The 27,417-nt window shown below is 33.2% G+C and overlaps 1 protein-coding gene across 1 annotated transcript; it reads right to left on the reverse strand.

Annotated features, from left to right (window-relative positions):
* Positions 1–3,707: 3,707 nt before the first annotated feature.
* On the reverse strand, positions 3,708–27,268 carry LOC100371245 (DNA repair endonuclease XPF-like). Its single transcript, XM_006812580.3, has 24 exons — positions 26,987–27,268; positions 25,733–25,829; positions 24,632–24,714; positions 23,171–23,293; positions 19,828–19,998; positions 19,664–19,703; positions 18,854–18,967; positions 17,559–17,654; positions 17,286–17,341; positions 16,814–16,867; positions 15,669–15,738; positions 14,495–14,570; positions 14,200–14,286; positions 12,822–12,967; positions 11,435–11,560; positions 11,165–11,277; positions 10,156–10,249; positions 8,946–9,083; positions 8,714–8,833; positions 6,543–6,629; positions 5,748–5,921; positions 5,079–5,219; positions 4,689–4,822; positions 3,708–3,997 (listed from the first exon to the last, which is right to left on the reverse strand). Exons 1-24 carry the CDS (start codon positions 27,058–27,060, stop codon positions 3,793–3,795), a joined length of 2,619 nt encoding a protein of 872 aa, XP_006812643.2. The 5' UTR covers positions 27,061–27,268; the 3' UTR covers positions 3,708–3,792.
* Between the last annotated feature and the right edge of the window lie 149 nt (positions 27,269–27,417).

Here is a 27,417-nt window from a genome sequence, read left to right on the forward strand (position 1 = left end):
CTATATGTTATTAGTGGTGTATATGTCCTATACGGGCTGTTTTAAATAAATATATAATTCTTTATTAATATATATAATCCGGAGAAACAGTGGTCAGTTTTTATTATCAGACAATAGAAACAAATTATAAACTGACATTTTGTTTAAATGTTTTTGTTTGGCTTCAATATTGGATTAGCTTTAACGAATCCAAAACATTCATGGCTTACCAGGTTTCAGCCTGGATCCCCTATATTCAAAACAGTTGGAGCTTCACCAATCACCTGGCTTTGCCATTTAAACCTGTGGCACACTCCCGACAGGTGTATAAAACATGGGATGCGAGTGGAGTATAAATGTTGATTGGCTATACATAAAAAAATGTAGTCATTTTGCTTGTAAATTTACATAATATATTTCATAACGCAAGTTATTGTCATAAAAATATACTTTGTTAAAATATTATTTTTCCAAAATAAATGTTTATCATATAAATTCACTGATTTTACATTTCCGCACTTTGAGATACATGTACTGCATAATAGAAAATATTTCTCAGAATTTATTTTCAGTGTTCATTTTAGACAGTATAGTGTGGATATGTTAATATGCATTATCAGGATCACCAACCGTTTTCCTTTCATCTATTTTTGCCAACTAAAGAAACGTCCACATTGCTGACAAAATATCATTTAAGCATATCAACATTGAGTAGAATAAAAAAAAACGCTACTGTATTGGTGTCAATACATCATGTTATCAGCAATTCCATTTCAACATATACTACATTTATGCTGGTATTTAAGTGGTAACTGATAGAATGCATGGCTTATCATAGAACAGCTATTAAATATAGATACAAATATCGAGTCCCTTGGTTTTAACCTTTTCACCACTAGACTTCTTGCCCAAATTTTCTGCACTTTTTTCTTATATTCTTCAATATTTCTTGAAATGAACACTAATTTTGGAGCCAACAGACCAAATTTACAGTTTTTATTCAAACAAATTGGCTATTTTTGTACCAATCTTCTAAAGGAAAGTGCAAACCAAAAAACGGGACTATTTTGTGATGAAAAGAGGGAACTGGAGGTGAAAAGGATAAGTACTGGTATACAAACTACAATAGTATCAGTATTTCGTTGGTTTCTGCATATTCAACAAGAACGTTTTCCACATAATGCATTGTAAATTTTACTGTACATTAGTGAATGAGAGACACTGAAAATAGCAGTGCATCAAAACGCGTATCAACAACATTCCCAAATCCACTTATTTGGATGAAACTTTTAAGATAGCTGAGTCAACCATTGGTCGATGCAGCCACGGTCTCTGTAGTTATTAATCTCTATTTTCGTATACCAAATTTTTGGATCAAATAGCGAATTCTGCGACGCACATATTGATACAGCCACGATATATATATATATATACTGCGCCATATCATATCAATAATTATATTCAAGCTAATTTGGTACTATGTAACACTTGTATTGTGTGTTTATTTTTACAACGCCTACATGTATACAATATTTTTTTTATACAGACTGAGAGACTGTGACAGGACAATGCAATAAAACATACAGCACAATGAATATTAATATACTGTAAAATACTTTATTTTTGCTTGCATTTAATTTTCGCTATTTTCGCTGAAGGAATGATTCAGTGAAAAAAAAATCCAGCGAATATACTTTTTTTCCTATATTTTACATTCAACTCGTCAAAAAACAGTGAAAATAAATTCCATACTAAACGCCCAAAAAGAGTTTTCAGCTTTCAGAGTTTTCTACAGTATGTCTACATTTGGGACTAAATTGTATCAACTCTATTATTTACTATAAATAATATTGGGGCTTAATAAATATGAAATATAGCTGCATGAATTCTATCTCCATTCTCATATTACAGTATATGCTTTACTCCTAGAATACTCACTAATGTGAGACAGTATGTTAGCAGAACAATAATGGGAACAGTTTCTTTTCATAGATGTGCGAGCTTGAATCATTAGATCTAATTTGTGTCAAACCTGCTTATTTTTGGTTTTAAATTGCTAAGAAAAAAACCTTGAAATAGGTATATTAAGGTAATAGGTAAGGAGAGCTGCATGGTGAAATATTCAGAGTACACCTCTGTTTTTTTTACACTAAATTACAGGATTTTCTTAGTTAACAATATTGATAATTAATTAATTAATTAATTAATCATGCACTTTCATTTCTTTGAGGCTAACAAAATTTGGTCCAATTCTGAGATCATAAACACATTAATAATAAATTACTGGTACATGAAATTTGCACGTTGGTAACATGATTTTTTTAGAACAGTAGAGAGACTATAATTTATCTAAAACAGTGAATAAATTAGAGCACAATTCTCATTGAGTTGATGGAGTACTCAACCAGTTTACACGAGTTGACCCTATTTTGGTGTTCAGCCTCGGGTGTAAGCACTGTACCTACCAATCCTGGGCCCACCACTATGTTACCAGTATTTGTTTGAATGGATTGTATTTTGTAGGCTTCAATGATATCATTTAACATGACAACTTTTTAAACACATTAATTTAACTGTTATCGTATTTGCTCTATTAGTTGCATAAATGCATTTTCATAAATTCCATACTGAGGTGTTCCCCTGGTCAAAAGAATTATATGTTAATAATTCAGTTTACAGAATTTTTGGCTCATAGGCACTGCTTTCATTGGAGATGAGCAGATCCAGTAACAGTATTCTTGTATGAAATTTGTAGTCAACAAAATTATCATCAGAGCTGGGTATTAGACCATACCCTGAAATTGAGATGATTAGGCCATACCATAAGTAGATTTGTGAGTTTGTTTGAATTCAAAGCTTCCCCCGACTTGTATAATACTGTAGAATACTTTATTTTCGCTTGGAATTTATTTTCGCTATTTTCGCTGAAGGGATGATTCCGTGAAAATAAAATCCAGTGAATATACTTTTTTTCCTATATTTCACATTCAATTAATCAAAAATCAATGAAAATAAATTCCATAAAGAACGCCCAAAAAGCCTTTTCAGCGAAAATTAATTCCAGCGAAAATAAAGTATTCCACAGTATGTTCAATTGTTGCTCTGACAGGTGAAATATTACTATGCAGTGTATGTGTAGAAAATCATGTCAGTTGTTGCTAGGCAACCACATCTTTGTATTTAGAATGATCGATCGTTGAATCTATGATTGGTTAACTTGTCTCCTGGGAAATCATGTTTGTTAAAAGCATTAATTATATTGCAAACCTTTCAGGATGTCAAATATTGAAAGTCAATTTTTAGATATAGACACAACATAAATAAAGTTAGCTGCTTTATGGGATAATCATCATGTACAACAGACATACTGTATAATATGATATCATCCCCTTGGAGACCTTCCTGTCTGATTGAAGTCATATTTGTTCACATGGTTTTCTCCAAATATTACATGGCTTTATGCAATGCAACTATGTACTAACTTTTTCACAACAGACTTTCTCGCCAAAATGTTTCTGTACTTTTCTTATATTCACCAATATTAGAAATATTGGAGCGAACAGACAAAATTTGTGTAAATTTTCAGTTTTTATAGTGAAAAAAATTTGGCTATTTTTGTCCCAGTATTCGAAAGAAAAGTGCAGACTATAAACAGGACTATTTTGTGAATTTGTGATGAAAAGATTAAGGTTATTGTTGTAGTCATAAATTGTACATAAAACAAAAGCTTCATTTCTGCAAGATATCAGTATTTATTTATCAAATTGAAATAATGAAAAAATTATTAAACTGTTAATTTAATTTTAGTCATGTTTATTTCTTCATCTTCTGTTTGCCTTTGTTGTAACGCGTATCCTTGGAGACCCCTGCAGCTCCTTCTTTGCTCTCCACTCCATGCTTGTGGTGCAAGAACTCCCACAATGCTTTGCCATTATTTGAATTGTCAAGTAATTTGCATAACTCCTCTTGACTCAAACCAATCAACTCTGTCAGGTTCTTCACTTTATTCAGTATCATCCTGTCAAAAAAATTGGTATGTGAACTATGAGGGCGCTAATCAGCACAACTGCCACAGAGGGGGCTGTTTGATATACCTGTATGGAACTTTATAGAATTAAATGAAGTATATATTCTCTCAACGATACATCTAATGATGTTATCAACAAATTTGATAAGTCCCTTGATTTAGTTTGCAGTTCAGATCAAATGATATTGTTTTTTTCTGTGCTGGAGACATAAATAGGTGTGAGCCATCAGAATAGGCCACTTTCCTGGAAGTCAAAGATATGGCTTTTTGCATGCGCACGCATTCCGTTTTGGGGTGTAACGTAAACTTGTACGCGTGATATTGTGTTTCTGGGTGTACCAATCGATGTAACAAAGATAGAATTCCCTTCTATCAACTATCAGCAATCTGACATGTTTGTATTTTCTGCCGTGACAGATGTATTTTTGCACCCCAGTTTTGCTACTTCTGGGAAAGTGGTCTATGTATAACTGAACTATGAGGGAGCTAATCTACAAGTTGCCACTGAGGGGGCTGTTTGATATACCTGTATGTAACTTGTAATTCACAATACTACATAGTTTGACAATGTATCAAATAAACTGTATTAAAACTCACTAAATTTGACTATTTTACAAGAAAGCTATACTATATTCCTTGTATTATTTTATCAACAAATGATCCATGCTTCTTTTACACTCACCAGTAGTTTTTTGAGTTGATTCCTGGCAACTTTATAACAAAGTCGTATGTAGAATAGTTGTATTTATCAGATATTTCACTCTCATCACCAGTTATTGTCATGGCAACAGCACTGTCTGGTTGTTCCTTGCCAATCTGCAACAAAGTATAACAATATAAAGAGATATTTATATAATAGCTTTATTATATATTGTATTATTATATATCTTGTTACAAGTAATGTACACACATGAAAACAAATCTTCTATACATTACACATCATGTCAATGCATTTCAAAGTTTGATGATACTGTCAGTGTGAACAAAAATACTCGCAAATATGTTAATTGTCTAAATAGAAATTTTTAGGTTTCCTATTGAAAAAACATGACAATAATCTCATCCAACTGACCTTGATTTCTTCAAAGAGTTCGGCTGTGGCATGCGGACTAGGACACCAGAATATCCTCAATTTTGGAAAATGTAACGTCAACAGAGTGAGCTTGGATGAGACATTCTGAATCGAAATCTCGCTTCCCAGGGCTGTTTTCGGCTGAAATAAATTTCAAATATGAAATAAAGTCGATAGTTATGAATTCTAATAGAGCAAATAAAGAACAAAATTGTCTGTGACTGTGCAGGGGACTTGGTAACAATCACAAATTTTATCACCCATATCACTTTTTTGTTTAAAATGTGAATTTCATTTTATGAAATTAAAATTGTTGCAATTATAGTAAGATGTTTTTTTCAAGATCACTATATCAAATGATTTGTGTCAATGTCAGGGAATGAGCATAACTAGTTGCCTCACACCAAATCTGAATGTGTCAATGATGCGTCATATCATTTTACGGCACACTGCCATGCACATTTAACTGAATCCTGAACAGGGCATTACTGTATTGCATTCCATAACAATATTTGAGTGACAATAAAAAGAATGTTTTTCAGAATGTCCAATTCATAGAACTGACAGCCAATAGGACACTGTAGGTTACACGCTATCTCGCATAGAACCGACTCGTGGGTCGTTCATGAATATTTGATAAATCCACCATCACCATAACTACATACTCACCTGCAGTGCAAATGATTTATTTGGATCAAATTCTATGAGTAGTATTGGTTTAGCATAATATCTTGACATGGATGTACATTGGTTGTAGAGACGACCACTATTCAATGAACCAATCAAATCACTCAAACTTTTCCTCTCCACACACATGTCAGGAGTGAGTATATAGTCACCAACCTGTAATAGATAACGAGATTATTGACAATTAAGCTGTTGGTTTTCAAAATTATAGTGTTTAACATAGTCACTAATCTTTCACCAAAAATGACAAAAATATTCACTTAAAGGGGAGCAAAGGTCTGGCTTTTGTCACTCTGTATATGAAATTTGAGATCTATGAATGAATTCTGGCAATAAAAACAACTTGTATGTGCTGCGAAATGCCCTAAATATCGGGTATAAAACGGGTTGTGAAGCAGACGACAAACGTCCGCTTTGACTGGCGCCATTTCGCCTCTAGAGTCAATGATGTCATCAGTGAACACTGATAATTGAACCCATTCATTCTAGTACGTCAATCCCATAGAAATGCTACTATGAAAAGGCCTTGTTAAATTAGAGAATAATGTCATCAGTATTAAATGAACAAAATCTAATAGAGGTCAACTCAGAGTACAAAATATCAACAAAATAAGATATAGTGAAACCCACCTATAGATGGCAGTATTCACACAATCAGTTTTGATTATTGCCACTGAAAACTATATGTAAACACTAAATCTACAAGTGTAATGAGTTATATAACCATAGTGGTTTAATGTTAAAATTAAATTTGTTATGGGTACTGTTGATTCCTACCTCCAATGTGATTGGTTCAATTTCAATTCCTCGTTTGTGGATTAAAGACGGCAGCTCACTGCGAAATTCACGTAAATCTACAAGAATCTGTGAAAAAAGAAAGCATTAGAATTCACAGGATTGTGTCAAATAATACGTTGAATTATGAATACTGTATTTGATCTAAATCAAGTGCAAATAACCAAAAATTTATTATTTGGATGATTCACTAAAAGAACATTTATTTTGACCTTAGGCACTGCACAATTATCCGTGTTACAGTCAAACATTTTTAGTGACTACCTCTATATAACGACCACCTGCCTATAGTGACCACCTCTATATAAAGACCACCTGCCTATGGTGACTACCTCTATATAAAGACCACCTGCCTATAGTGACTACCTCCATAGAAAGACCACCTGCCTACAGTGACTACCTCTATAGAAAGACCACCTGCCTACAGTGACTACTTTTAGGCAGTCCCAAGGCATAATGTATGAGTAACCTCTGTATAAAGACCACCTGCCTATAGTGACTACTTTTAGGCAGTCTCAAGGCATAATGTATGAGTAACCTCTGTATAAAGACCACCTGCCTATAGTGACTACTTTTAGGCAGCCTCAAGGCATAATGTATGAGTAACCTGTGTATAAAGACCACCTGCCTATAGTGACTACTTTTAGGCAGCCCCAAGGCATAATGTATGAGTAACCTCTGTATAAAGACCACCTGCCTATAGTGACTACTTTTAGGCAGCCCCAAGGCATAATGTATGAGTAACCTCTATATAAAGACCACCTGCCTATAGTGACTACTTTTAGGCAGCCCTAAGGCATAATGTATGAGTAACCTCTGTATAAAGACCACCTGCCTATAGTGACTACTTTTAGGCAGCCCCAAGGCATAATGTATGAGTAACCTCTATATAAAGACCACCTGCCTATAGTGACTACTTTTAGGCAGTCCCATAGCATAATGTATGAGTAACCTCTGTATAAAGACCACCTGCCTATAGTGACTACTTTTAGGCAGTCTCAAGGCATAATGTATGAGTAACCTCTATATAAAGACCACCTGCCTATAGTGACTACTTTTAGGCAGCCCCAAGGCATAATGTATGAGTAACCTCTGTATAAAGACCACCTGCCTATAGTGACTACTTTTAGGCAGCCCCAAGGCATAATGTATGAGTAACCTCTGTATAAAGACCACCTGCCTATAGTGACTACTTTTAGGCAGTCTCATAGCATAATGTATGAGTAACCTCTGTATAAAGACCACCTGCCTATAGTGACTACTTTTAGGCAGTCCCATAGCATAATGTATGAGTAACCTCTGTATAAAGACCACCTGCCTATAGTGACTACTTTTAGGCAGCCCCAAGGCATAATGTATGAGTAACCTCTATATAAAGACCACCTGCCTATAGTGACTACTTTTAGGCAGCCCCAAGGCATAATGTATGAGTAACCTCTGTATAAAGACCACCTGCCTATAGTGACTACTTTTAGGCAGCCCCAAGGCATAATGTATGAGTAACCTCTGTATAAAGACCACCTGCCTATAGTGACTACTTTTAGGCAGCCCCAAGGCATAATGTATGAGTAACCTCTATATAAAGACCACCTGCCTATAGTGACTACTTTTAGGCAGCCCCAAGGCATAATGTATGAGTAACCTCTGTATAAAGACCACCTGCCTACAGTGACTACTTTTAGGCAGCCCTAAGGCATAATGTATGAGTAACCTCTGTATAAAGACCACCTGCCTATAGTGACTACTTTTAGGCAGCCCCAAGGCATAATGTATGAGTAACCTCTATATAAAGACCACCTGCCTATAGTGACCACTTTTAGGCAGTCCCAAGACATAATGTATGAGTAACCTCTATATAAAGACCACCTGCCTATAGTGACCACTTTTAGGCAGTCCCAAGACATAATGTATGAGTAACCTCTATATAAAGACCACCTCATGTATGTTTCATACAAAGACCATTTTTATGAGTGGCTGCTATACACAGGTTTGACTGTACCGTAGTAGTGTCCACTACCACCAAATTAAATACATTGAATAATTGCCCCTCACTAAATACAACACCATTACAAATGGCAGTGTATAATATTTGTAAATACTAACTATAATGAATTCATACAATAATCTCACCAATACCTAGTAACCCCTCTCACCTTTTGTTTTGATGGTTCCTTATCTTGGCCACCAGCTTTTATAGAACTTACACCTGATGTAGAACTGACCTCTGACCTTATATCAGCCATATCATTAATGTCCTCGGGAATCACCAAAGTCTAGCGAAAAAAAAAATGAAATAATGTTTGAAATATAAATCTGCTTTATGGCTGGGATTGATTGATGCTGGTGTCTGTCAATTGAAATTTTAGATTGTATTGATGAACTCACAGCTTTTTCTTTTATTAAATGTTCAAATGCATTTGATTCTTTCCGGAGGGATGTCAGATATTGTTGTTCTTCAGTTGATCCCGAGTAAACCAAGAAATAAACACGCAGTGGTTCACCTGGCCTGCAAGCCTTGTACACCTGTAAACAATAGATCAAATGTATACTGAGATTCATTTTTATTTTTAATTTATTCTACTTTTCAAGATCCAAATACTCACTACATACTGTGCCCTGTAAGTCAATATGCTGTGTAATTGATGCACATATACATGTATTTGTTTGTGATACAAAATAATTATGCTCTTTTCCTGGTGCATCATACATTGATAAAACAAACTTGAAAAACATCTTAATGTGGTTGAAGAATTTTTAGGTGAAAACAAATTTAGTAAACAACATGAAGACATGAATGTCACAGTCCCTGTTATTTAATTACACGTATAAAATATTCATGTTAAAATAATACATGGAACATCTGCAAACAATTGAATTAATATGTACTCTATGTGGGTACAACTCATCATAAAGTGATTTCCCTCAATCTGATAACTGAAAACCTTCATTGACCCGGGTCCAAAATCTCAGAGTACACAAGTGCAACCAAACTATGTCTCATACATGCTCAAGAAACTGCATTCATAAATCTGGGTAAACCTTTAATAACAACTTGACTTCTTTGTTAATTCAGGTCTTTGTATATTACCAGGACCTGGGTTTGTTTCAGTATCACCACTATAATTCCCATCAAAATGTAGCCCTGGTACAACCCATCTGTCACTGATTCAGATCAAGATCATGACCAGGTCAAGACATCACTAAAAACCCTAGCATTACAATCTAAGCTAATGATACATTCTGAGCATGCTCAGTTGTTCTATCAGTGCAGTAGAGAGAGGTAATTTTGAATAAAAATCATGAAAAACACCCAAATAGGATTTTCAGATCTGGAAAAAAATGAAGGAAATCAATATTTTCGTAAGTGCCTTCAAAAGTCTCCCACAGCCATATACAATCTAGATGCATTTTCATGAAGGCGAGAAGCCGTCAACAAGCTGAACAACATGATTTTTAGAATTTCTCTACAAAATATATTCTGTTAGAGGGCATGCTGCTTACTAAAAGTTTTCTGTTATTGTGACTTTTTATATGCCACACTCTCTCTCGGACTGAAATACTAATTTAAAGAGTATCAATGGTTTTAGAATCTCACCTCTAACTGACGTACAAGTTGTATATCAGCATCATACAGGATCACGTACCTCGGTTGTAACTCTTTCAAGGTTTTCCTAAAACTGAAAGGATCTCTACAGGAGAGAAAATTGATCACTTGATGTGGACAACATGGTACTTAATTATAGCAGCATTCAGTCATCAGAGTTGTGCACATTCAAATTCAGTGACAGTTATAAAATTGCTGTTTTGTTTTTTGGTTTGGTATTCACTACATTGTGCACACAACACAATATATGCAGTTCATTCAAACATAGCAAACACAATATACCTTGCTCACAATCCTAACTAGTACTTATCATCACAAAAACCTTTAACTATGATAATTACTTGTTTGTAAATCTCTACAAACTGGCCAATAGAATAGAATAGAATAGAATAGAATAGAATAGAATAGAATAGAATAGAATAGAATAGAATAGAATAGAATAGAATAGAATAGAATAGAATAAAATAAAATAAAATAAAATAAAATAAAATAAAATAAAATAAAATAAAATAAAATAAAATAAAATAAAATAAAATAAAATAGAGTAGAATAGAATAGAATAGATAGAATAGAATAGATAGAATAGAGAATAGAATAGAGAATAAAATAGAATAGAGAATAGAATAGAATAGAATAGAATAGAATAGAATAGAATAGAATAGAATAGAATAGAATAGAATAAAATAAAATAAAATAAAATAAAATAAAATAAAATAAAATAAAATAAAATAAAATAAAATAAGAGTAGAATAGAATAGAATAGATAGAATAGGATAGAATAGAATAAAATAGAATAGAGAATAGAATAGAGAATAAAATAGAATAGAGAATAGAATAGAATAGAATAGAATAGAATAGAATAGAATAGAATAGAATAGAATAGAATAGTATCCAATAAGTAAACATATTCTGACCTCAGCGTTGGTTTAAAGTTTGGACAGAATTGATACAAATCAAATTATGTGGTGTACTCCCAGATAAAGTTTGATTATTGACTTACTTGTGTCCCTGTAAGGGGTGTATTACAGTAACGGAGGATGATACAACAGTGAAACATGATTCTGATGATAAAGATGGCTGAGGATCAAACTTTTTATTCTCATCTTCAAAACTCTAAAATGATGTGAAAGATATCATCATTAACATATTTAAAAGAGCAAACTATGCACATAATTATTTCACCTTGAATCAAGAATATATTGTACAATATCATCTGAAATTTCAAGTAACCAGACTAGATCTTAATTTGATTGATTCAGAATAGTCTTACCTTGTCATGTGACTCGTATCGCTTGACAATCTGCGTCAATGTGATGACATCATGGTCATCTTTTTCAGTTTCTTCAATTTTTCTTTTCCTCCTACTCATTGCACCTTTCTCCCATCTTTTGGGTTCCTTTGAAATCAAAACATATTAATAAAATACAACCAAGGACAAAACAGCATGACCATTATACATACTGTTCTTAAAAATGTGTAGTAGTGCTACTTTAAGCCAATATGACATGCCAATGAGCCAAAAAGATTTGCTGTGATGCAATCAGTTGCAGAAATTCACTAGCATGTCATTGATGCAACTTAAAATTGTACACTGCCATAGTAATCTTGAAAAAACATCTATCATGTATCATATGGTAGTTATGGAATTTGTAATTTAGTGAAATGAAATTCACACTTTATAAATAAAATAAGTATAAAAACAAAGAAAACACATTTTTATTTGTGCTCCAAGCTATCTTTAGAGTCACATACATTTTAATTTCTTTCTTGAACACTTCCCTCCCCAGCAGTCAAAAATCTCACTCAACTAGATTTTGAAGATTCCATTTTGATGCAAGGATCCCCACAAATCAGCCTAATGTTATGTTATAGTTTCTTGTAAATGCTATGTGTGGGAATGCCTGTCATGCACACACACACACCACACATTACATGATTGTCTGCATGGTTGATGCCTTTCACAATAATTCTTATGAAGCAGGTCATATTAGAAAAGCATGCAACTCAAATGAGAAATGGCGGTAAATTACAAAACACAAAGACAATACTGTACTGTATTGATAACTAGTATATTAAATTAATCTCAAGACATACAAGATAAAAGCAATGAACATGCTTTTCAGTATCTATTGTAACTGCAATAAAAACATTACTGATGTGAAGTACAACTCATATGAAAATATGAATTCCATGCTATTTTCGACTGTATGAGTTAACATTGTGTGATTCCAACAGTGATCTTTATTTTACCTTGTGTAAGAGACGCTGAATTGTTCAAGTTACGGACATTGAGTTACGAACATCAAATTACTACATCAAGTTACAAAAATCATTCAACAATAAAAAAAAAATGTATATTGCCAATAACTCGATTTTCTGTTACTGGAAATTGAACATCCAGTTATAATTTGGGCGTTGTTTCGCAAAAGTGGGTGTGGTCATTTTGGAACTCAATATTTTTGTAACTCGATGCCCATAACTCAAAGAATTCAACATCTCTGTTATCATACATGCGGAGTTAGAATGTTGATGTAACCCTTATTTCTTTTTCAAACTTCGTTAATGATCACATGTCCCTATATGTCTAGACTAATAAGTTATCACAGTGAAAACTGAGCATATAAATCAGGAATAAGAAATAATGTAAGAGAGTTCACCTTCTGTGCCATGTGCTCTTCACTGTGTAATGCTCTCTGACATAAGTCCATCAATACTGGTTTAGCACCATCTTTGAGGTAATCTCTCAGTTGACAACATGTCCTGTCATCATGCGCCACAATCATTACTCTACCAATACCCAACCCTTGAACAATAAAAAAAACAATATTACAGCTGCAGCTTTTGTTTGGTCTAAGTTTAAAGGCTGACATTAGAATATGATATATGGCACATAATCTTGAACTTGGGTGTCTATAAGTCTGTGTTACTAAGATCTCATTCTAACTACCTTAACAATGAAATGCAGTTCTTGCAGGTTTTTGGAAATACAAACAATACAGGACTTTTGGTTTTGATGAAATCTTAAATGTCTACCAAACCATGTGAGCAATTTGGGCAAGCTTGACAGTTAAACTAAGATTGTGTAATCTTGACTGAAGTAATTATAGATCTAGAGCCGAGCAATAAATCTGGTATGGATTGAAATTGTTGAGATCAGAGCTAAAGCAATAGATATAGGATGAACCAGGATTGTGTAGATCTGGGCAGGAGCAATATATCTGGTCTGGACTGGAATAGTGTAGATATAGACTACAGCAATATATCTGGTCTGGACTGGAATAGTGTAGATATGGACTACAGCAATATATCTAGTCTGGATTGGTCTGGACTCAAGCAATATAACTGGACTGGAATTGTGTTGATTTGGACTAGAGCAATATGTCTGGTCTGGACTATGAGTTTGTTGATCTGGGCTTGGGAAATAGATATGGGGTGAACTAGAATTACGATTATCTGGACTGGAGTAATATATCTCGTCTGGACTGAACTGGACTTGACTGGTATTGAGTAGATTTGGACTTGAGAAATATATCTGGACTGGACTGGACTGAACTGGAACGAACTGGAATTGTGTAGAATTGGACTGGTAAAATATATATGGTCTGGACTGGACTGGCCTGGGATTGTGTTGATCTGTACTGGAGCAATATCTCTGGGAGAACTGGGATCATGTTGATCTGGACTGGAGCAATATTTCTTGTCTGGATTGGAATTGTGTAGATCTACACTGGATCAATACATCTAGTGTAGATCTGAGTTGTTGTCATAAATCTGGGCTAGACTGGGGTTGTCTAGATCTGGGTTGTGGTCATAAATCTGGATTGGACTGGGATTGTCTAGATCTGGGTTGTTGCCATAAATCTGGGCTGGGCTGGGATTGTCTAGATCTGTTGTCATAAATCTGGACTGTGGGAGCAGATACTGATATAGATCTAGGATTTATTTAATATGCTGTACCATAAGATAAGATATTAGCTTATTGACCATATTATGACTTCAATGTATAGAACCTGGTATAGTTGCATGTTAACTGACCTGCAGAATCTTCCTTATTTTCTGTCTCTATTTCTTCAAGAATTTCTGACAATGTCTTCCATTTTGGACTTTCTTCTAAAGATACGTCTGAAGAAAACATCAATGATTATACAGGTACTGGTATGTTGAATTGCCAGTAAATAATTTCCAAAGAAAACTATTCCATTAAATATTATTTTGTGCACCCAAAATTTTATGAATATTTCATTCATTGGCAAAACAATTCAACTTCTAAATTTGAGGTAAAGTAGTACAAATTAATACAATCTACGATGGCAGATGAAAGATATTTTACCTTGAACTTCAGTTGAAGCATCATTTTTTTTATTCTTTGTTTTTTTGGAAGATCCATAAACTCTGTCCTTGGCATGCTGGTTACAGAAACAATAATACACACTGTTTATAAATGATTTCACAATATTATGACTTTTATACAACTTTCTTCAGAGATTTTGAAAATAAACAATTATTAGAAAATTTATTAGATTTCAGTTCTGATCAATAAGTTATTATAGGGTAGAAGCCTGACAAGGTCGTGTGATTTGCGCCCTCTGTGGTGCTCCAAAGCCAACACACGCCTGACAGAACGATGTAGTTTTTCACTTCCCCTTCCCTTACCAATCAAATTGCAGGAACGTCAGATAGTGACAGCCATAAAAGAGCTAGTGACCATTCACGGCAGAGTTTATTTGTTTCTTGACATAATGTGTGATAAGGTGCTGGCAAATTTTCGCCAAATCATCTTGTTAAAAAAAGTCTGATTTTTGCAGAAAATGCAAACATGGCTTTGATTGCCGGTGTTACCATGACCACTGAAAATAAATATTCATTGAAACTCATTGCAGAAAGTGTGAACTTTGCAAATTCGCAGTATTGATTTGCCGACGAGACATACACTATTCTGTCAGGCGTCAGTTGGGTCTGAAACCGTTTGGCCTGAGAGGGCGCCACTGACACCAACATGTCAGGCTAATAGGGTAGTTGTTTCCATGAAAACGGATTTTTTGGGCGCCTAAAGGATAGTGACAAGTTTGTGAAAATATGGGTAAAATATTTTAAAATGTTTGTTTGTCAATGATCACAACACTTGAGATACACAGAAAAAGACCATAAGGAATGTTTACTTCCTACTGTCAAACCTGTGTTAGTGACCACCTGACCACTTTTGAGAGTCCCAATGCAATTCACAAGTAAAGTAACCTTTGTATAAAGACCACCTGTCTAATGTGACCAGAGAGTGGATTCCCAATGCAATTTACATGTAAAGTGACCTGTATAAAAACTACCTGCACATATTGATCACCTTTGTGTAGTCCCAATGCAATTTACATGTAAAGTAACCTGTATATAAAGATCCCCTCCCTATAGTGACCAGAGAGTGCAGTACAACTATATACAGCAATTCCACTGCATGCTATTCTGATTCACATAATTTGGACTGACACAGTACAGAAATAGAACATACTCACTGAAAACATTGAATCCGCTGATTCAAGAAACAACCAACCAGAATTGTGAATCAATCTTGTTTCACTCGACCTAAAAAAAACAACACACATTACAAGACAGTGATTTGAGTTGGTGATAGTTACACTGCTGTGTATTTGCACTATATAAGTGCACATGAAACAAACATTGCATTCATTGTATGCTAGATTAATTAATTATTAATTAAATTATTAATTACTAGATTATTTTAACCATAGACATACATTGGTCATTTAAGCACATACACAAATATAAGTTATGCACAAGGGCAGTACAACATTCACATAAAAGTGTAACGGACGTCAATGCAAACCTGTACTGCCTAAGTGCTTACTTTGCAGTATGCTTATAATAATCTTATTATTACACATCGTTTTCTTGATTGAAGTAATAATTTAATGAGAGATTATAGCCCCAAATAACAAAAAAAATGTTTTGCTTTCAGTGATGGGACGCTTTTTCTGCTGTGCACTTTAAGCGATTCACGTCTAATGTGAAGAAAGAAAAACATTCAAATGTGACGTCAACAACCTTGACCATATCAATGTTGTTGACAAAGTTTATGCAATATAAGAAAAATTTATTATATTAATATTCAAACAGGTGCTGATATGTTTAGTGGCTTTTCATGAAACGGCAAATTTTATTGTTTATGCTGCTATATATTATTATACCTCGTGACCATGACAGCCAATAAGATTCCCACATTACATATTCCTGTGTCTAACTGCTGCTACCTTCATTTGGGTACCTTAATTCCTCTCAAATTTACCTGATTTGCACCATTAACTTGTCAAGGGAACAGGATACACAGCTATATTCATGAAATAATTATAGTTTGCCATGTTTGTTTTAACTATTTCACTATCTTATTACTTATTATTTTTATATAAATTATGATTTTGTAACGATTTTGCATGATATTTAATTATGCTTGCCGTGAGTTACGCCAGCATTCGATCTGCGGTTGTGCAGTTCGTCACTCTAAAGAATCTGCGAGACATGAACTTTGCAGAGGCATGACAATGGCTCTTCGGGTTGCTAAAACTGTATGTCCACCAACGTTTGTATAATGTAGTAAGTATAATAAAGAAGCTTTATTAATGTATTATTAAAGACGTCTCACCTTAAGGTTTGTAGGAACTTATAAAATGTGACACAATCATACTGAGTTAGGTAACTGAAAACAAAACATAATTAGTAAACAATCTTATTATTGTCACTGGTATAAATTGTAATACAAAACAAAACAACAACACAACAAAATTTTTTTTTAATAGTATTGTATCTTATTACACAAAATGCTGAGATTCTAATTGTTCACAATATACAAATTGTACATTAATCACAACAATTTACTCATGACATTGATATAATATATTCAACATCAACTTTCAAGTACAGAATATAGAATGTAACAGTTGGTATCTTCTTGGTATTTGTTTGAAAGGTCAAAATCAGTTGTTGCAAATTTGACTTATTGTGAATGTTTGTTTTGAGTATTTTTTGTATATATATTTATTGTAGCAATAAATGACTCTATATAATACATGCACCACTACAAAACTAAATAAATAATAAAATATTAAAATTCTTACAATAACAATGCTCTCAATAACTTCAGATCTGACACAAGCTGTTTTGTTTTAGAGCCCTGAAAATTTGAACATAAAAACAATGTTTTTAACAGTTTATCTTTGGATAGCTAAACTGAAGCCATTTATTTTAGAAAGACAACAGCTGAGAATAAAAGATGTAAGACTCATCAAAGAGTATTGGGTAAAGATTTATTCAATCACAGTACATGTTATTTGCAAAAGATATATCCAATCAGAATGCAGGTGACTTAAACAGGAAATGATGTCACTTACCAACTGATACCATACAGGGTCTAATTGTAAGCGGATTATTTGCTCCAATGATTGCTTTGCCAGTGAGTTCTCCACAGTTAGATCATCTATATCCATCTACAAAATTAAAAAAACAAAGTTTTGCGTGTAATTCACATACATCATATAATGCTAGAAGTTAATTGAATGTCAAATACAACCAACTTTATTTTTTATTTAATATCATGCTAATTACATTTGTCAGATAATTTTAAACCAAGATATTGTTCATACTGAATCTTCATCTACAAAATTAAAAAAACAAAGTTTTGCGTGAAATTCACAGACATCGTATAATGCTAGAAGTTAATTGAATGTCAAATACAACCAACTTTATTTTTTATTTAATATCATGCTAATTACATTTGTCAGATAATTTTAAACCAAGATATTGTTCATACTGAATCTTCATCTACAAAATTAAAAAAACAAAGTTTTGCGTGAAATTCACAGACATCGTATAATGCTAGAAGTTAATTGAATGTCAAATACAACCAACTTTATTTTTTATTTAATATCATGCTAATTACATTTGTCAGATAATTTTAAACCAAGATATTGTTCATACTGAATCTTCTTTCAGTACTTAATTAGCAGTAAAGTAATATATGTTCTGAAAGCTTAAATATGCAATATATAGTCAAATACAACCAGTCAAGTATTTGTTTTCAAATATGGTTATGTAGACTTACATAAGTCTGTTAACAATAATATAGCATGTCTAATTTTATCCAAAAATATAAAATATTAGTAAAATTTAAAAAATATGTCACTCATATATAGTCAGATTTTCTGATATAAGTACATTGGTCAGAACTAAATTGTAAGGTCAAGTATAAGTGATATCTGAGTGGCATTACAATGGCACTGTGATAAAGAAATTACCATACACCCCTAAAAGTTATAAAATGTGGTTTATGTGATAAAATACTTATGCAAGTAAGTAGTAAGTACAGGTAGTAATATTGTCATTGCATATTTAGAAAAAGAACATTTCTTTTATTGTTATTAGGTAATTAAGTACCACTACAATGACATTTATCTTTGTTAACAATTAAATGCACACCCTGTGACATTGGAAGTACAACTGTAATACTAGTACATGTATTTGCCACCAATCTCTTCCCCAGAATTCACAAAAGCTTTGTTCAAACTCTACTATTGGTTAAAGTCTAAAGTGTGGCATTTACAAAATTCATTTATGTAAAATGTGGTATTTACATATTTTAAATGTGCATTATAAAAATTTATAACATTATTTCAGTATTAATACTTACACTGGGGTTACATTGTTTAATCTCTTTAACGACTGCATTCATAATATCCAAGATGGATGACTGAATTGATTTCATGCTCCCTGTCATCGGAATTCCTAACTCTATCACTTCAGGCTGGAATAGTAAAATAAGAACACTACATAATCTAGTATGCACTCTCTCAAATTATAAAGCAAATATCATTTTTTAATTCAAGCAATTTTCCAAAAATACTTCTCTTTAAAATCTGTTAGTTTCCATAAAAGATGTCGAAAGAAATTACTGATCAAATTTTAACCTTTGACCTCAGTGTCAAATTTTGGCAACATTCACAGTTATGTTCAAAATATGATTGTTACTAAAAAAAGATGTCGTCAGAAGACAAGGTACAATCTTCAATCTCTAAAAGTCAAACATCTCAAAAGCAAACTACGGAAAGGTGTTAAGAACTGGACTACCGGTACTGTAAAATACTTTATATTAGCTGGAAATATTTTTCGCTGAAAATACTTTTCGGGTGTTTTGTATGGAATTTATTTTCACTGATTTTTGATGAGTTGAATGTAAAATATAGGAAAAAAGGTATACTCCCTGGAATATATTTTTACTGAATCATTTCTTCAGCAGAAATAGCGAAAATTAATTTCGAGCGAAAATAAAGTATTTTACAGTATACAAAACCAAAACATTCTTGCTAACAAAGATGTTGAAAATATAATATAATATCATCACAGTGCTTTCTGCTGAGAATACAGACGAGTGAATGCAGATAATGTTTGTGTAATGTAAACACATATTACTTATAATGCAGTGTTCATAAACTATACTCACCTTATGTTTGTCCATACAGGCTTTTACATCCACATGGAATCTATCAAATCAAAAAATATTACAACGTTTCCTCAGAATATAAGTAAAATTTACAAATTCAGTATTGACTCCAAAATATAGTATGATTGATTTATCTGTGTCAAAGACAAGTTTAATTGATTTACCTGGGCCAAAGATAAAGTTTGCGAACAAACAGGTTTTTCATGACACGTTCTAATTTACAGAAACCTGATGCGAAGCACTGTGGCTGGTCGGAGAACGCTTTTATGAACCCGGTCTTGTTCTTCTGACGATAGAGGCGTAGTATGAATGCTTCCTGACAAGACTCAATAATTCTAGAAAGCAAGAAAGTTATTTAATTTCATATATTTACAGAATATTAACAAGACTAGAAAAATACCAGTAAATAATATGTTAATTGGATTTGTGAAGTCAGTGCAAGAAAAAACCCCAAAAAGAAATGTATTTAAATGAAAGCATTTGTAGCAAAATACATGATTTGGGATCATCTATTAAATCGGGGCATGATGTTTTGTCGTTTTACAATTTAATGAGAACAAAGTATAAGTTGTTTTCCAAGTGACTAACATACATTGTTTGAACATTTAAGGTAGCGAGACTATTATTTGTGTTGAAAATTACGATTTTCACATTTATTTATTAATTGATGAAATGCACTATAAACTTTCATGTGATAAAGTCAACATAACATAGAATGTCATGTAAGTTGGTTAAAATGTAGATTTTCTGAAGGGAAGCAAGGCAGCTTCAGTAGTGTTTTCCAAAATCAACAACACAGGTTTAATCTGTGTGCCTATAAGTTTCAAAGATAAACTCAAGACAAAGCAATGTTAGGATGTGTTATCAGTAGCTATCTGACACACAATTAGTGTTTCCAAACATTTGAGTGGTTTGTCTCCGCCCCTATTTGTTTCACAGATTAGTTATTTGCATATGAATGTGTCAGACACAAGGTCACACAGCCACTGAAAAAAATCATTGATTTTGGTGTTTTCATCTGCCGATTTTATCCAATTATATCTATCCCATTCCTTTATTTTTTTGGTTTCCAATAGCCTTACACATTTGGATGTCCCTACACATGTTAAAACAGACCTTGATGGGAAAACTAATTGATTGTGCCGATAAACAAGCTTGAAAATCTTTGCTGTTACTTCATGGACGTTTTCTAGGAGTTTATGTTTTTCAAAATACAAGGTCTTTAACAAAGAATAACGTATACTTATTATCATCGGATTAACACCAAATTTTCACAGCTTTAAGGCGACAGTGAGAGGAACTTGAATGTATCCACACAAACTATTTCATCGATTATTTACCAATGAGTTGTGGTTTGAGTTGGGGGCAATGCGACTAAAACAGTAATTGAAATTCAGCACACTATTTTTTAAAATGCGTTGCTTGAATAAAACTGACCAGACACATTCAATTTACCAGACTATTGAACAACTAGGAAAAGTGAAAAAAATACTTCTTATCGCCAGCATAAATGCGTAATTATTTTACAGAAAAGGTAATTTTTCACTTTTGGTTGAGTAACGCGTCGTAGAATGCAGATACGGGCATGAAAAATACACTTGTGAAAAGCTTGAAGTCTGGCGATTCTAAAAATATATACTTTCCTGGGTCTATTTGTAGTCATTTAGTCACAATTAGAAGATGAAAACAAGTATGCAAATAATAGTCCCGCTACCTTAATACCGGTACAACCTTTGGAAGATATTTCAACAAATAAACATAGGTGAGTATTACGATGTATGTAACAAGAATACGAGACTGTACATGTATCTCAGAAATATAGAAGTATGACCAAAAAGAAAGATTACCAGTATTAGATTATCTTTGATCTGATCATAAAACAAATCATCATACAGATGTATTCCTATAATAAAGTCAGACAGCCATCTTTAATCAGATCACAAAATAAACATCTATTTACATTGTATGACACATGAGCTAAATATCAAAATGGTACATAGGTGTAAAAGATATATATAGTAGTATGACTGAAAAAGAAAAAGGCTGACAGTCAACCATCTTTGTCATCGACATGTATGTCAAAAACATGTCAAGAATACCTTTTCCAAAAAAAATATGGCTGCTATTTTGGATCCCATCATGAAACAAAACAGACATGTAACTGAACATGTACATGTACAATGTATGTAAAAAATTTGATTTCGAACCGACAAAGTAGTCAAAGATTCCACATTTTCAAAAAAACAAAATTGCTGTCGGTCGAACATCTTTGATCCTATTGCGAATGAATCATCATACACACTTATCCTAACATGTACCAAATCTGAACAAAAACTGAGAAAAAATATCCAAGATACCATATTAAAAAAACAACAAAATGGCTGTCGGTCGGACATCTTTGATCTGATTGCGAACGAATCATCATACCGGTACTCATTTATCCTAACATGTACTATATAATGCATGCACCAAAATTGAACAAAAACAGAGAAAAGATGTTCAAGATACCACATTTTAAAACAAGCAGCCTCTCGGCTGAGATAGCTCCGTGTTAGCAATGCACATTTCAATTAAAGAACTGAAGATATCATTAGACAAGCAGCCTATCGGCTGAGATAGCTCCGCTGTTAGCAATGCACATTTCAATTAAAGAACTGAAGACATCATTAGAAAATGAACAATATGTATAGTATCAAAGCAATCGGACTTACAGTTTTTAACAAGAAGTCGAAAATATCACTTTCTACCAAAAATGCCCAAAAAAGTCACCAAAATTAGAGAATTGAAGATATCATCACGAAATGAACAAATCTAAGAGAGTTCTACCCCAGGTACATACACACCAAGTATCAAAGCATTCAGGCTTGTAGTTTTCAAGAAGAAGTCGAACAAGTAAAAAGTTGACACGGACGACAACGGACGACGGACGCAGACGGACAATCACTCATATGATAAGCTCCACTCGACAAAGTCGACACCGGAGCTAAAAACAAAATGGATCGAAGAATTAAACCACTGCATGTGCGCATGTCTTAAATAAAGTATTAGGCACATGCAAAGAATGAAAGCAATTGGCCGATAAGAATCTGAAATGCAATTCTGAACGGACAGCCAGACAGACAGATGGATGGATAGAGACCAAATTATAAGTCCTCGTAGGCCCTATCAAATACACATTGAAACCACGTAACAGTCTTTGCACCACATCATAAAGGTACACATAATACATGTACATCATTATTATTTACTTACATGAAACTTAATTATCCAATGACTGTGTTACATATTATTGTAGTACCATAAAATCTGTATTAGAAGCCGCATCCTTAATAGAAGTCGCAGCCATTCTTTTTAAATAATTGAGAACCAAAAATTCATCATTTCTCATATGTGTAGAAGCTCCATCCTCTCTGTTGCATTGTACCATTTTAATAGAAGCCACTGTTTCTAATACAGATTTTACAGTAAATTTCAGTACATTATTCAACACAGATGACAAAATCTCACCTATGTGCTTTGTATACTAGTATGCCAGTCACTAAATGAGTGGGTAATTTATCAGTTAATAAATCCATGACAAGAATCCGTGATGTCACAAACAGCACTCCACCTTCCAGGTACACAGACGTCCTGAAATTAAAAAAAATTATGTCATAAATGAAATTATTAAAAAAAATATGTCATAAATGAATCCTATATACAATGACAGTGTGAAAAGTGCAGCCAGTGATGATATGACAAAATCTAACAGGTTGGTAAATAATGTTTACCGTAACCCTTTGAGCGTCAAAGTCAACTTTTGTCACCATTCACAAAATAGTTCTATATATTGTCTGTGCATATTAATTAGGTAATTTGCATATCATTAACCTTTTGAGTGCCAAAGTCAAGTTTTGTCACTATTCACCAAATAGTTCTATATATCGTCTGTGCATATTAATTAGGTAATTTGCATATCATTAACCCTTTGAGCACCAAAGTCAACTTTTATTTTGTCACTATTCACGAAATAGTTCTATATACCGTATGTGCATATTAATTAAGTAATTAAGTCATATCATTGACCCTTTGTGCTCCAAAGCAAACTTTTGTCACCATTCACAAAATAGTTCTATATACTGTATGTGCATATTTATTAGGTAATTTGCATATTATTAACCATTTGAGCACCAAAGTCATCTTTGTTCACCATTCACAAAAAAGTTCTATATACCGTCTGTACATATTAATTAGATAATTTGCATATCTATACACAAAAATAGGCAAAATGCTGCACCAAAAATTTGTCAGGAAAAAATGTAGCAATCAAAGAATCAAATGTCTTTGATGAAATACTTGACACTTTAAGCTTGTAAACTACTCATGGTTTTTGAGAAAGCGGTTTATAAATTGTACAACCATGTCCATTGGTTTATTATAAATAATCATAGTGCTATATGTTAAAGTGAAAGTGAAAGAAAATCTGTTGTCAAGGTGTGTTTAATACTGAAAAGTACTGTATTTTGAAAACCAAATAATATTCAAAAATTACTATTTTAGAACAGTTCAATAGAACACAATTGTATGTTAATACAGCAAGCTAGGAATATAGATTTTTCAAACCATAATTTTTGAAATAGTTGACAGTTAAATAAAGTTCATGCTTTTCTCAATACATCCTGTCTGTGATGATAATTATTTATGCATAATTTCAATAAATTACACGTTATGGTACACGTTCTGAGTCGTCACCTGCGCATGCGTCAGATGGCCGGTCATTGTTTACAAATAAGCGTCTACCCATGAGCCTTTGTGTTTTTAGTGTGTGTTGTTATCGGCACTTGGGACCCGATTCCTGTGCGTGCGTAGGTGACGACCCTTTCACTTTAACTGTTTTTGAACTTCAATGACAACAGTTTTGTACCCACAGAAACCACTTGTGACTTTTTAGGGTCATATGGTCTATTTGTGAGAGGAAATTGTGTCTACCTATCATTGGCACTGTATTCATTAGTGATCTGTTTCGGTAAGTTCTGCACATCTAAAGCCGACAACTCCTCAAGAAAATATTCCTAGAAAACAAAGAAATATTTGTTGTTAGAATAAGTGTTTTACGTCAACAATAATTTTTTAAATATTCTTTTAAAAATTTAGCCAATAAGAATTATATTCATTTGGTTCAAAATTAATTAGGAAATTTAAAAAAAAATACATAAAAACTTAGATAGAAAAAATAAAAAGTTTATCTAAATTTTAATTTAAAACTAAAATAATGATTGGAAAAACACTGTTCCCCTGGGTGAAATACATGCACAATAATTATAAAAGAAAGACTGAAAGAAACTCTCTGAAGGTAGATGGTAAAAATATTGTGCAAATTATTTAGTTTTTTCATGTTGAGCTATAAGATTTATTTTCAGGACGATAACGCTGTACCATTTTGTACTTGCTCTGCGTAGGTTTCTCTAAAATTGACCTCTGTACATTTTAAAAATCTATAAATTTATTATTTATATATTAATTAGATATGGTATTACACATTTCAATGTTGAGTTTGTATTCTTCCCAGTGGACCATAAATTAAATATTCACTTTGTGATTTTTTGCTCAAATAAAATATTATATTACTATTATATACTAGTATAAACTATTATATTATGGTATTATACATCTGTCACCGTAACGCCATAAGTTACAGTGTGTCGTAATTTTGCGGTAATTTACGGGATATTTTCATCTTACCATATTAGGAAATGCGAATTCCAAATATGGAATGATTACGCACATAGGCGTCCTCTAATAATAAAAACAAACATGGCTGCCACCAAGGTTTGACCGGATCCCATACAAAGAAGTTCGCTGATTCTCATTTAAACTTTTGGGATTTCGGCATTCCCATGATGTATCCTTGGAAGGAAAAGATGTATAATAATAAGGTTATTATAAATATACCGAAAAGTATGCACTCAGACAGTACACCGTCGCAATGACCTCCGCTGAGCGTTGGTTGATACTCTCACTGTACTGTCTTCGTGCATACTTTTCGATATCCACATAATAACCTCTTTATTATATATCGTATTTGCATACCTCATCAGAAAGAGATGTCTGCAACACCAGTACCAGATTAGCCGGATCACAGTATAGCTTTAGGAAGTTTATAAATACTCTGTCCACACATAGACCCCTAAATAAATAAACATTAAGAGGGTAACTTGGAAGCTTTACATTCAAATCATAATCAGTACAATATCCTAATTTATCTTTCATTAAGTTTTTATGGTACTAAATTAGAACATGACGCAAGAGTTCCGTAAAGTTGTTTGTTGGCAAAACTTAATTGTCAGTAATTTGACCAAAAAACAAATCTGAAATTTACAGTGTTTGCGCGTAACACTGATCAAAGGGAGGAGGATTATGCTGTTTATCGACTAAGTTATTAATGCATTCATTACAATATATCCCATCATGCATTGCTGTTAGAATGCATGATGGGATATGCTAAGAACAACTTACCTAGGAATTATGTAATATTCTAAGTTTGAAATTTACTTGAACACAGTGGTAACATAAAGTAAAATAGTTTTTCTGTAAATTCCAAAGGTATGAATATAATGATTATACAGGAAACACCACAAGAATCCGATGTGCATCTCAGTCTAATTTTAATATAGAATGCTTCACATGAAATATTGCTTTTATATTATAGTCCAAGTTCAATATTCGAACAGAGAATCCCGCATGTGATTCAGCAAATTGGTGACACCCTAAGATGGTGAAAACTTGACATACCAATCGAATCCATGGAACTGCTGTTTGGCTATTGGTAAGTATAAACATATGATGCAGATATTTTGTGAATACAGAAGTTATTGCATTTATTATAGTACACGTTAATGTAAAAATATTTATTTTTACTATTTTGATTTTTTAAACCATTTTACTGGGTTTTATAAAGCTCACATATAACTTGGCTGGGAAACAAGTTGAGTTCTACTTTTATTTTTCAAAAAGGCTCTTGTTTGTGGAGTAAATCAATCCACAGTTACTTGAGGGCTAAAAATCCAAATAAGTTGATCAGTCATTGGCGGATTTAGAGGGGGGCCGACGGGGCCGCGCCCCCTATTTTTAACAACTAACAGGGCAGCGCGCCATCGGCGCTCGCGAACTTTGCCTTCGGTCAACTTATCGCCCCCCCCCCCTTATTCCAGAATCCTAGATCCGCCCCTGTCAGTACTATCACAGGTATATTACTACCACTCCTACGCGCGTTGCAAACCTCAAGTAGTGTACCATTTTTCGTTTCGAAGGGTTTTATACTAAACTTATTACAAATAACCATACCTAGCTGTGATCAATAAACCATCCTCGTGAAAGGCGTCCAAGAATATTTGATTTTCGTACTCTAATAGCGCCATTTTTGAATGTCAATTGTCAGATTAATCCTCATCGACTCTTCTTCTACTAGTTCAGCGGCGATGTGCTGGTGTTATCGGTAAAAACGTCATCCAGCAACGACCTCGGATTTACAAAGTCCATACTAGCGTCATAACTATCGTTGTTTTGAAATAACTGCATATGTATTCAAGTCTTAATAAGCAACTTAATAACGTGATGAAATGACAACAAATCTACTCAATGTTGTCGAATCAGCTGTATTTACGAAAGCGCCACCACGCGTTATAAATCGTGCCGTTGATGGCGGCATTCAACATTATAGATGATTTATTTACATTTATTTTATTTTTATTATTTTAACTCCTTTATTACATTTT

The sequence above is a fragment of the Saccoglossus kowalevskii genome, chromosome 9 (genome assembly GCF_978046115.1).
Source record: "Saccoglossus kowalevskii chromosome 9, keSacKowa6.1, whole genome shotgun sequence".
NCBI classification, from domain to species: Eukaryota; Metazoa; Hemichordata; class Enteropneusta; family Harrimaniidae; genus Saccoglossus; species Saccoglossus kowalevskii.